The sequence below is a fragment of the Amblyomma maculatum genome, chromosome 11 (assembly GCF_055883805.1).
Source record: "Amblyomma maculatum isolate TAMU_Amacu chromosome 11, ASM5588380v1, whole genome shotgun sequence".
Classification (NCBI taxonomy): Eukaryota; Metazoa; Arthropoda; class Arachnida; order Ixodida; family Ixodidae; genus Amblyomma; species Amblyomma maculatum.
The window spans coordinates 424,597-437,729 of record NC_139354.1 but is presented as its reverse complement, the minus strand read 5'-3'; the positions used below and the strand labels follow the sequence as shown (position 1 = coordinate 437,729).

General features: G+C 43.7%; 1 protein-coding gene across 1 annotated transcript in view; it reads right to left on the bottom strand.

Moving 5' to 3' along the window:
* The window catches only part of LOC146172635 (uncharacterized), a 92,905-nt gene that overhangs the window by 71,212 nt on the left and 8,560 nt on the right, over positions 1-13,133 (bottom strand). The window contains exons 4-7 of the mRNA XM_084584316.1: positions 12,709-12,819; positions 8,164-8,340; positions 6,215-6,292; positions 3,580-3,782 (exon numbers count right to left, since the gene is read on the bottom strand). Of these exons, the coding sequence (XP_084440442.1) occupies positions 3,580-3,782; positions 6,215-6,292; positions 8,164-8,340; positions 12,709-12,819 (569 nt within the window). The remainder of the gene's footprint in view (positions 1-3,579; positions 3,783-6,214; positions 6,293-8,163; positions 8,341-12,708; positions 12,820-13,133) is intronic.

The following is a 13,133-nucleotide window of genomic DNA, read 5'->3' as shown; positions in this document are numbered from 1 at the left end:
GGATTTTTCAGGTGCGGGAGATAGCCCTACTTTATCAAGGTAACTAACGACTGCATCGATACCTTGCTGTAGGGTCTCCTCTACTGCTCCAGGAGACCCAGAAGTGCACCAAATAGTAAGGTAGTCTGCATAGAATGTGTGTTTTAGGTTTGGGATAGACGCTAAAATACGAGATAGAGGAGCCATTCCAAGGTTGAAAAGGGTGGGTGACAGAATAGCGCCCTAAGGAGTACCACGTGTGAGGGGGAAAGGATCAGATATCGAATCGGGGAGACGGAACTTGGCCGTACGGTCGCGGAGAAATGCTGTGAGGTAGCCATACATCTTTGGACCACAGCCAGTAGAGGCAAGGATGTTTAATAGAGGATCGTGGGCAAGGTTATCAAAAGCTTTTCGCACATCAAGGGCCACTATGGCTTGGATCTGGGAAGTGGGCGGAGGGTCAAATTCGTGCATGAGGAGAAAAAATAGGTCCTGAGTAGACACACCTTTTCGGAAGCCAATTCGTTGAGGGGGAAAGAAATCTATGGATTCAAGATGAGTCTCGACCCGATTGAGCACCATCCGCTCTATGGTTTTTCCCAGGCATGATGTTAAAGAAACTGGGCGGAGGTTTTGAAGCGCCGTTTTTTTGCCTGGCTTTGGAAGTAGGGTTATAAGTGATTGTTTCCAAGATGCTGGGAGTGTGCTTTCTTCCCAATGTAAGTTTATAATGCTAAGAAAATGTTGTTTGTCCTTGTCAGAGAGATTTCGAATGAGTGAGTATGTAATCTGGTCTTCACCTGGGACTGACTTCCGCTTTAGCTGTTCTAGCGCCCAGTCGAGATCCCAGAGGGTAAACGGCTGATCGAGTTCTACATTGGAAGCACCAGTATACGGAGTATAAAGGCTGGGTAGGGGAGGAGGAATGTAGAGATCGCGGAGTTGGGCTGTTAAGACATCCGCGCCTAGTTGAGAATAGTGCTTCTCGAGAGTGGGAACAGGCGCCGGTTGGGGCCCGAGTAGTTCTCTGAGTAAATGCCAGGTTCTTTTTTGATTTAGTGTGCCGTTAATGGTGTTACAAATTTTGTTCCATTGATTGGTGTCAAGTGTAACGCAGTGTTCTTTAACCTGTCGCGTCAATTCGGTGACTCGGTCGGAGAGGCGAGCATTGTTGTGCTGAGTGCGAAGAGCGCGCAAGAGTCGTTTCCGCCTCTTCCAGATGCGTACAAGGTAAGGGTCCGAATTATCTGACGGGGCTGAAGTGGAACTCTCCTGCGTAGCTTGTTTCTGAGCATGTTTGAGTGCTTTTGTCCAGCTCTGAAGACTGCCAGTAATATGAGAGGTGTCGCGTATAGTGCGAAAGGTATTCCAGTTTGTGTGGGAAATTTTACATTTACGCGGACGGGTACGGCTAGGGACAGTGATGTTAATAATTTAATGGTCGCTGAGAAATTTTTCATCTGTAACTTGCCAGGTGACCTCTCGCAGTCCGCGGCCCACTGTGAGGTCTGGCATGGTGGATTGTTGGTTCCTGTAACCTTCCCGGGTAATGGAGTTTGGGGTGTTATAAACAGTTAATTGAGCCCCGTTTAATGCGTCGTTGAGTATACGGCCAGGTCGGAAGATGTGTGGGTAACCCCAGATAACGTGCGGGGCATTAAAATCTCCACCTGTCAAGAAGTCGGAGTCTCGAAACAATCTTGAAGTAAAGTGCATTAGCGGTTTGAAGAGCGTGTACTCTGTAGGAGGGTTATAAAAATTTAGAATGGATAAAGGGCGAGATAAACTCGAAGTTCTGCCGTTTGATAGACAGCAAACTCGATCGCCATCGAGAGATTCCATCAAATCACACTGAAGTGTTCTGGCGTTGTTGTCGCCACAAAACATTTTCAGGCGCGGACGCAATCAGGCAGTCTTAACCTCACAAAGATCAAAAACAAAATTCTTACTCGTTATACTTATATTATTTACCTTTGAAAAAAAATTGTTGTTTCAAAGAAGCTGTATAGAATTCATCCACATTTAAGGAAGCGAGCCTCCGTTGTTTTTGTATCTTGGGCGACAATGGTATGGAGCTTGCTCCAGCACTTCGATGCCAGCACAGTCTTCATTTTCTTTAAAATGAGCTTTCTTTTTATACTGTAGGGCAATACTTTTTCAGCGATTATACTGCTGTGACGTCATTCCGAAGCGTATCGTTACGAGTGCTTCGAATCCAGGAGTACACACTGCTTCCGCTCGAAGGTTTTTGAGATCTTAACAAAGTTCCTAGTTGTCCCGTTAAATCGAAAGGCTATTTTCTCAATGGTCACTGAAACTTCCCGTGTAGTAGCAGTTAGACGCCTTTAAGTATAGAGATCATCGGTAAGAAGGCCATCGAAATGCCCATGTGACAGAGGTCCCGCGGCCCATGCGACTACGCGCCTGCATATGCTGCGGCCGCTCTACGGAATGTGTTGACAACTATGTGGTGTGAAGCTCGCCCTCTTTAGAACAAAGTCTCACTTGCCGCTGCCTTCTTCAAGGCGATTGCTTGCTCTGATACGTGAAGTTAGTTCTTATATCACTCGCTCTAACCCACACGCAAAGGCGAAAGCAAAATAAAAATGTCTTGTATTACTAGATAGCTCTTGATTTTCAAGCCGTGAAACGTACAGTGAGCGGTAGTCGTAGCAACGAGGCACACTCTAAAGCCTTTTGTCAACTTTTGTTTATAAGGTCTTTATATGACTTGCAAGAGGTCTGTTGTCTCCCTTTCATACATACATACATACATACATACATACACACACACATACATACATACATACATACATACATACATACATACATACACACATACATACATACATACATACATACATACATACATACATACATACATACATACATACATACATACATACATACATACATACATACATACATACACACACACACACACACACACACACACACACACACACACACACACACACACACACACACACACACACACACACACACACACACACACACACATACATACATACATACATACATACATACATACATACATACATACACACACACACACACACACACACACACACACACACACACACACACACACACACACACACACACACACACACACACACACACACATACATACATACATACATACATACATACATACATACATACATACATACATACATACATACATACATACATACATACATACATACATACATACATACATACATACATACATACATACATACATACATACATACGTACATGCATACATGTCAACAAAAAACTTGTGTATTGTAGAAGTACGCCACTGATTTCATACGTCAAGCAATTTGATAACAAGTATTTTAGGCGGAGAATACGTTTGGCATGAAAAACGCTACATATTTTGTACAAAAAACGTTCAACTGCACTACCGCGGTAGACCAGTGGCGGCAGAATACAGTCGCGGGATTGAACCACTGTGGCGGTTGAAGGTATCTGTTGCCGGTGGTTTAACCTCAGATTTTCCCTACAGCGCTAGGTAAATGTTAAGAGCGCGCTGTAAAAGCGAGAAGGTGTCCAACGTCGGTTACTCACAAGCACATTGTCGTCTTCAGCGTGGGGATCGGGAAGCTGGACGTGGAAAAAGGGCGCCACGTCCAGGAGCCTCAGACAAAGGGCAACGACCTCATCGAGCCGCCACTCCTGAGTTTTATTCCCCTCTGCGACGAAGGGAAAACCGCCAAGCCCCACAGACTCCAGCACGACAAGGAAAGCCTCACGGGTGCGAGAGGCCGTCTCTGCCGAAGAAAAAAGGGGTGACATGAACAAATTGCCAGCCAGAAAATTTATGCATTGTACTTTTCTTCAAGGCATTTTCCTTTTCCTTGCCCTAAAACATACGGACAAGACGATAGCTTAGATTGTGTTAGAGTCCATGATTCGTGGACTATTATAGGACTTATTTTACTTGTCAAGCAACTATGGGGTATTATAGGAAACTGTTATGCACATGTTCATGCGAATGACTATAAAGCTTCACATGCGTCCCAACAGATTCCTTTGAAAGTTGTTTGTTTGTTTCCAGTGAGTAGTGTATTGTGTCATAAGATCAGAAGGGCTTGGTATTTAGAATAGCGGTGTAGAAACTGCAAAATATCGTAATGCCCTTTATGGCAAGCGGGCTCTGCCAGAAAAAGTAAATAAATGGTGACAAGAATGACTACCAGCCAAGAAATATGGAAGCGTGGTTCTTTTCTTCTCGATAATTTGTTCAGGCATTAAACATTTCATGCTCAACACATGTATTGGCAGGTTACATTAAATTAATAAAGAGCCCTGCGTTCACTCTGACCACAAGAAATCTGACCTCAACTAGGATTCTCATAAATTTGAAGAAAGTACCCCTTCTGCTCTAGATAGTCTTACATTCATCAGAATTTACGCTATTTATTTCAGCTTCTTAAACCTCACGCCGGAGGCTAAAATCGTAGTAGTCTTCATACTATCTTTATTGAATAATTTGTTGATACTGGACAATGCTTATTTCAACATTTTTTTTTTGCTCCCATAAAAATACTGCGGGTCCATCAGGCACTACACCTCAAAAATACCGCCATAATAAATATCCGAAATATGGCACATTTCTGTACTACTTTTACGCCGAAACAATGTTGATGGGAGAATATGCTGAATCATCATTTAAGTGAAGCCTGTTGTAGTTCTCTTTGAATTTCTTTGGCTTGTATCTTATCTTTCAAGCGGGTTGGCTTAAAGCAAACGCCTCCCAAAAAAGTACACTGCAACAGAAATGAATGCGACGGAGGAAATAAACGAGAGATGAAAAGAAAATAAAGGAAAAGAAAATAGAAGATCATGAGTAAAAGACAGAATAAAAGAACAAAAAGAAAAGTACAAGGTTGCTGTGGTGAAGAGGGAAATAAGGAGAGAAAACATTCTCGCTGAACAAGACAGAAATCTGTGCATATATTCCCCAAGCCATTTTAGTTAAAGAAATTCAATACCGGGTCTTTTGGCGAAGAATCAAAGCTAAACTCAAGTCAAGGCAGTTTTTCAAAACAAATTCTCTAAGGAATTTATGTTTGATATCGAAACATTAGGAAATATGCAAAAAATTGATTTGAATAGAAATTAAGCTCTGAAAAAAATAAACCTGTTACTTCTAGTGTACGAGAAAAAGCATTGAAACAGCAGCAGTGATGCTGGGGTACGACAATACATGTTATGGATAGCTACTGTCGTCCAAAGATGGAGCACTGACCCAAACCGGGGAACGCCATCATATTGACTGTCTCAGCGTCATGTCCCAAGTAAAGTAATACTGCTTTTGAGTGAAAGCGGCTGCAAAAACCTATTAGTGGATCGAAGAAGTGCGATCACTAATTTGAGAACTCCAAAGTCGTATATCGTGGAAGATCTAGCTAGGCTGCCAGTTGGAGGCCTTCTACGAGCTTTATCAGGGCGCCTGACAAATTTGCCACACCGTGTCACTGTCTCTAGCCTTCCGTGCAGAGCTCTCATAAGAAAATTTATAGACGTTATTTGTGAACTAAGTAACGTATTCCAATATACGCGGATGATTTTAACATACATAATTGTATTATCTAATTAGTACAAGTGGGAGGATAGTTTACTATTTCAAAATTCTGAATACTCGAAAAACATTTAGATCTCTATCTACTGCAAGCGAAGCACATGGTAGCGAATTTATTATAGGCTTCGCCACTGTCGTTCCTGCGATTACCAAGACGAAAAATTACACACACGTTTATAAATATTCAGCAAAACTACTCCTGAGAAAAAAACGAGTTTTGTTGAAGTTGAAAGTAGCAAGCGAATGCCACAAAGTTTTGCAATTTCCCCGATATTAAAACACCGCTGCACGGAATAAGACAACCAGGTATTGTCGATGGTAAAACGGCTTCTATCACTTTGTTTAGTGTCCGCAAAAAAAAAAAAAAAAAAAAAAAAAAAAAAAAATCTTCAGAATTTCTACCCATCTCGTTGTCGCTACATTAGTCTCACTGTTACACACTATGCTGAGTCCAAACCCATTTCGTGAATCACACAATGCAATCTTATAAAAAATTTTAATCATTCTTCGCTACACTGTTGCCATTGATCAAAACTGACATCCCTGAATATGCCATTATGCTCATTTTCGAAACGCCAGAATTCTCTGGAGAAATGTGAGCCACAAAACGATACTTACGGGCAGAGGAACAGTTATGAACAAATAATGTCACCTGGGCAAGTGCATTCTCTGCGGTCGCCATAGCTCCAACATTTTCTGCATGAAGAGAAATAAAGAAACGACGGCAGAAAAAACGTGCACATTCCGACATGCGTTGGCTTTCGTTGCTGCCTGAAAACATCGTTCTTTACTTTCGTTCAATTAAAAAAAAAAAAGCTGATAATTCTTTTAATCAAGTTCCATGGAACCAAACACAGCTGACAAGATCTTGCACGCTTAGCCCTGATTGAATTTAAGCGGGAAAGTGGTTTGCTTCTTCTGAAAACAGGAAAAAGAAACAAATTAATGAATGCATCGCAAGAACCACCAAGTCACATGGTATGTGCTAAAAATTTGGCAGTATACCTTTTAATATCATGTGGTTTATACGTAGACAAAAAGGAGCTAAACTGTATATGATGAAATAACTCTTAGGCCTACAAAGTCCCCTTAAGATATGAGTGAATGTCCGCTTTTTTCGCTATTTTCCTTGAGTTTCAGTAAGATTGGTTTGCCTTTTCCAAACTGACACATGTAATCAAGAAACCTTGGGATCGCTTCTGGCCTTCGTAAGTAATTGTCTACTAACCACTTCTGTTGCGCCAGTTTACTATAAATGAATTTCGCCTCCACTCTCGTTGTCATGGAAAATTTTTCTAGATTCCAATTCTTCATCTCAGGCAAATCAACGTCACTTCTGGCTACTTGGTAATTTATCCGATCCTTCGACCAAACATAAACCATTTTACTTGGCGGAAATACGTGAAACTACTCCGGGCAATGAGTCCAGCCGCCCATTGTGCCAACGCTTCATGCGCTCTACAAGTGGAAGCTGTGACAAGACTGAGCGCATCATTTGAACAAGCGCGCATTTACCTTTGAGGACTTTTTCGGTGACTTCTGATGCGCACAGATGTGCCGTATTAATTGTGTGTTGATCACCGTACGCGATCTTCTCACGAACCCACGATTCCCACTGTCATTTCAGCCCGTTCTGTCGCAAGACGGTGCGGGCAGGGCAATTCATTTTACACGACCCAAACTAACAAACGTTAATATTTTTCTGTTTTGTCTTTGGTTGCTCTAACTAGGACACGGCTCGCTTAGATTACCAGTCAGTAACCATAACACTAATTTAGAGCAGGTGGGATGGAATGTTTTTTCCGATTTTCGGTGTGCCATATAATGGCATTCATCACTCAGCACCACAACATACACCAGAAGGCCTCGAGTGTATAAACTACACGACATAAATTATATTTAGGTATGCTCGTCGTTTCTGATAGCAACACATTAAACAACGACATCCTCCTTTTTTATATACATATGCTCAAATCACAGCGCTACTCGAGCCAACTGATTACAGTCCCTATTATTTGTATTACTCTCGCATACCTCACAGCGGTCTCAATGCTACCTTTCCTCCCTCCACGATGAGCCTTCGATCACCGCCTCTTTCTGCTGAAGTGAAGATGCTACTTGCCCGTAAGCGCAATATGAACTCGAAGAAGTGCACCTAGCAACGCTACTACATGTAAGACAAGTCCGAATTCGATGTCCTTAAGTCCCAGACCTCCCTTAATCCCGTCGGAGAACTTAGTATCAACACCTTCGTGTGTACTAGCACCATTTCAAATAGCCAGTACGTCTGCAGCTCAAACTATAATGATTGCTGGAGAACAAATAATTATAACATTACCTTCATTCACGTGACTCAACTGACCTGCGCGTCTTACTCGGCATTCATACCATGCTCAAAGTACCTAAGACGTATTTAAGAGAAATGCGCAACAACTTAAACAAGACACAGGAAGAAACACACACAACAGTTCACGAGCCTGTTTCTTCCTGTGTCTTGTTTAAGTTGTTGCGCATTTCTCTTATATAGTATGCAGAACCAACTAGCCCGATAACACGCTCTTCTGTACCTAAGACGTAACGAAGCGCCGTGCGGAATAGGTATCCCACGCTGGCTTGCTTATAGGGCTGCCACTGGGGATGACTACGGTTGAGCAGATCCTCGGTGCACACGAAGCCGTAGAAGTCGCTGCACGGTGGTATTTGCCAACTGAACAGGCCCTGGGGCTTGGCTTTGAAGTGAAGGGCTGCAACATAACGCCGAGATCGGAAATGAAATATTTGCCGCTGGTATGTGCTTGCAACGATTATGACTGGTCCAATTTATAATTACAATCAACGCTTATAGGTGAGCTCAAGTTTTGCTATATTAAGGCGAAAGCCTTTAATGGCTCATGCTGTCGTGGACAAAATGTGTCCCGCTTTTGCGGCATTCTGATTGGCCGAGGCGGGATGACGTTATAGAGGTCTCGACCAATCATAGAGCACCACCCCAGTATGCGCGGATGCGTGCCTTATATAGCCATATGTTAATCAATGAGCAATTACTAATTAATTATTTAATCAATGACCAATTGATGACCAATTCGGCAATTCTTAAATAACTAATTAACAATTAATTACTTAGTTTTTTTAGTCGTTAAAGTCCCTCGTAATTTCTTTTAGGACAGAACATCTAAGTCTGTCTTGTAAACCTAGGCTATGAAGTCAATACAATTAGTGATTGTCTATGTCAGAGCACACTCCTTCTTGCGGTAGGTACCAACTTCAACTCCTGGCGCTGGAAAGTACCTGCCGTTTCTTTTTTCTTTTTTTTTCTATGGGTGCAACGTTTCCCCTGGCATATAAGCACGGACGGTTGCGCTTTTCACAGAACCTGTCGCACACAGAACACCAGATACATTCTTTCTTTAAGTTGTGTAACACTGTAACGTCAACGATTCAACACGATGGAGTGTAATTGAATCATACCAGGTTATAAACTCATATAGTCCAGCGTAATAGGGTTGATGCAAGTACGCGCACGTTATGGGAGGACGTTAAAACAACGACCTGCTATTGCCCACATAAGAGGTCCGAGTAAGCATCTCCATGTCGCAGTCAGCTTTTACGAACGCTCCCTGAAATAAAAAAAAAAGAATCCGCTATTTCGTTTATGTCATCGAGGCATGACATTCTCTTCCAATAATTCCACACACGTGCCTAGCATCGCCTGGATAAACTCCTACGGTAGGACTCGATCAACGGGCCAGAAGACGTCTCCGACGCGATTACTCTTGCAACTTCGGAGCAACAAAACATGGATCTTCATAGTTCTTTTGGATCCACCCTCACGACAACCCCCACTCTCACTTGTTGGAGTAAGCGATAATCAGTAATCAGAAATCGTAGCGTAGCGGTTGAAGCATTTCAACCCTATGGGATTCTACACCTAGCACACAAACGTTGCGAGTCGGCGACGCTTGGCCTCAGCCTAGGCGGCGGTTTTAACATTCCACAGCCCCATCATAGACTCAGCGTGCCGCAGCCCAACGTTCCCGCAGTACTCTCCTATTTCGTTTCCTCTTCACTCTCACTTAGCTCTCATCAATCTGGGGTAGCACTATCAAAACCACCAGAAGCGCCTCCGGCGCTCACCCTTGCAATGTGCGCCTGATAGCTGCTCAATAACTTCAGAGCACAAACCATGACGCCACGGTTCAAGAAGAGTCCAAGCGCTCGAAAGACGCGACCATCCTGTCTATACATGAAGCAGCTTTCTCCCCAGGAACTGTCCGTCTATGCGACAAAAGAGACCCGTGCGCGCTGGTAGCCACGCTTCTCGTTAGCGATAATCACGAGACTGTATATACTGCAATATTAGAGACCACTAGCATATCGCTTACTGGTCTACCTTCGCCGTCAGCATCGAGAACCGACTGCCGTAACTTCTCACTTTCTCATGCACCGATTGGTCTGGACTCGAGACACGATGTGCCCTCCAATTGCGCGCAACACTGCCTCCAATCAGTAAATGCGCCTTAGCAGTGGTCGGAATTTGGCACTTGGGTAACCACGAAGCTAAGAAGGTAAAAGTTACGCTAGGGGCGCACAAGGTGTGCTGGCCGTTCACGCCGTGGGGCCACATTCACCAAAGCGATGAAAGGAGTAGGTATATTAACACTAGTGCACCTCCCCCCGCCGCTCTCTGTATAGAGGGCACGCGTGTGCCGCCGAAAGTAGTTTTCTTCGTGTCTGGTGAATAATGTCGCGCTGCTGTTTTCCAGTGGTGCAATGGCAATTGAAATTAATGGCACAGAGATGCAAGCACGAACGATAGCACACTTACAGTGTTTGAGGCTGCCAGTGCAAACAAGCGCGAACCTTGTTTGCGCTCCGTTTCATGACGAAACATTTGCCGGGTGCACGAAATGAAAAGACTCATAACTTAGTTTCATATTCTGAAGGGAAATATATATCATCCTATATCTCCCCCATTCTCAACACCGGCAAGTGCTTTGAATATTTTTGCTGTTTACTGCATCGAAGCACTGCGGCTACTGTATAACATACGTTCTTATCAGCTGGAGACATGAACATAAAAGCACACCGACCTGCAGCTTCTTTATGAATGGTTCCACTACCGATCTTTTAATGCAATAACGTTAAAGGTCCAGTTCCCGCTCTACATAAAAAACGCCGTAATTTTATTGCAGGCCTGGTCGAAGTTGTCAGCAAAGCCCGAGCTTGCTGCCAGCGGGTGATACGGCCAAGAACGTAGGCTGTGTGAAATGGCTGTGTTGGCAAGACCTGCCAACTCTGGCAACCCCTTTGAGAGGGGAGACGGAGTTGGGAATCTAAACCTCCCGTGTCCGACGCGCAAATTTTTGGGTCACGAAGGCACGTTAGTACGGTTTGGTTAAATTCTGGAGTTATGCCTATGTCGGGTGGCCTTTCACATCTCAAAAGAACCGCCAGAGCTGGCAGCTTCTGTCATTATAGCTGTGTCGTGTAGCCTAGTGAGGTAGCACACCATCCTCCAAACAATCAGTTCCTGGCCATCTGACCTGCTCACTATCAGCTGCAAGAGGTAGCTCCAACCCTTTCGCTCGGTATGCCGACATTTGTGGCGCTCAAAATGGCAAATTTGCTGAAGAGCGGATTCTTCAACAACAGAACTATGCTAAAACGAGTTGAAATGTCTGCGGCTGCATACTTTTTCTATTTGCGTTCCTCCTGCCCACTGGGTATGTTCGACATTAATTGCGATAGCGCGGCAGGCTCCGTTCTTCAAAAAAACTTTGGCGTCGGCGTTGTAAGGGAAAAGTCACTAGCATGGCACTGGAAGGTGGTAGTTGGCATAGCCGGCCACTTGATGGACTCAAACGTTTCATGTTTTAACGTCAGCTGCTTTTTTTTTTCAACATGACTGCACTGGTAAGTATGAAAAAGTATTTAAAACCTCCACGTACTCTATTTGAAAGATCACGCGACCGCTAAGAGTTTGAGCTAGGAATCAAGATTAAGGGAGAACTGGGGTGACAATGCGAAAACATTAAGCAACATTGTGAAATGCAGCCCTACTAAATTCTATAACGACAAGGAATAGTTACTCATGATTATGCCCAAAGTTTTTACAAACTAATTACCTTCTATAACTCTACTAGTAAAGTGTTGAGTCATGAAACAGTCGACCAATTAGTACCCGGTGATGTCACCTGCCATAGTCATGCTCATAATTTGTATGCAAATATAGCAGCCGATGCCGCCGGCTGTCATGCAGACATGAAGTGTAATGCTTCCGCTGCGAAGGACATTCAGACTTACACATTAGTGCCGGTAATTACCGCACGAAAAATGACAACGGCTTAAGGTTAGCAAAGCCCAAATTTCTCGTGCGAAATCTAGAGGCGCTTTTGCACTAAATAGGCGTAACTAAGCCTAATTAGGCTTAGCAAGTTCTTATTACGGCCATTGTGTGTTCAGATAGCAAAGCACTCTCGGATTTCAGCTTCCCATTTGAACCTATCTAAGCCTCGATTCGAGCCAGAAAGGCGCAATTACGCAACAATGTTTTGAGCCTTTAAGACATCTGTGCTTACCATAGGTTTAATTAGGATTAATTATATTTGACGTTAGTCAGGGTCACAGTCATGCAACTCGTAGAAGTCACGGTCAGTCATAGCAAGTCATAATATAATCACATATAACAGATATAAGCACGTTGATTGTAGCAGCACTGGGTTGGACGGACGGGAGACCAAACCCGCAAATCTTGAAATCTATTGTGCTCTATTTAAGTACAGCACCATTCCAACTACACTTTGACGACTCATTCCTCCAAAATAGCGGCAACAGAGGCCGGTGACAAATCTGCTTGCTCGGAACGCATGACATTCCTGTTTCCCTATCTCCGACACCGCAAGCGCCCTATGCTTGTTTCACGAAATATACATAGGAATGAGGCGTCATTTCCGTCAGGAGCTTCCCAACAAATCCTAGATACATCACATCTATGATATCTTCACGCTTTCAGCGCACTCAGTGGAAGGAATAACGTAGGAGGAATCCACGTAAGATATGTTCCTCCACAGGAACCGGCTTTCTTCTCGCAGATAGATTTTCCACCCGCTTACCTTCTGGTAAGCAGGGCTTCTCAGTGCACTCAGGCGGAATGCTGTTGAAAGTGGCAGTTGTGGCTGATCTTTGCGTTGCGTCCATGGACTCGTCTTCCGGGCTATCTCGTGCTAAAAAGAAAATTGCAATTAATCATTCAATACATATATCCATCCATCAATCGAGCATTCAAGGAAATAATCATTTAATCAAATATTGGAACTGGCAGTGAGTGGAAGAACACTTACGGAATGACGAGAAGGGAAGCATTTTGTGGGCCTTAAAAGATTAAGAGGATGCCTAAGCTTCACCGTAAGGCTAGACGCGACAGCGTGCGCAATCATTGACTCGCTTCTAATGCTCGTACCTCAATCCAAACTCGCTTAACCCGTCCAGCTACATCGTATCGAGCATTCTTCTCCGGCTTCTCGACATCAGTGTTACG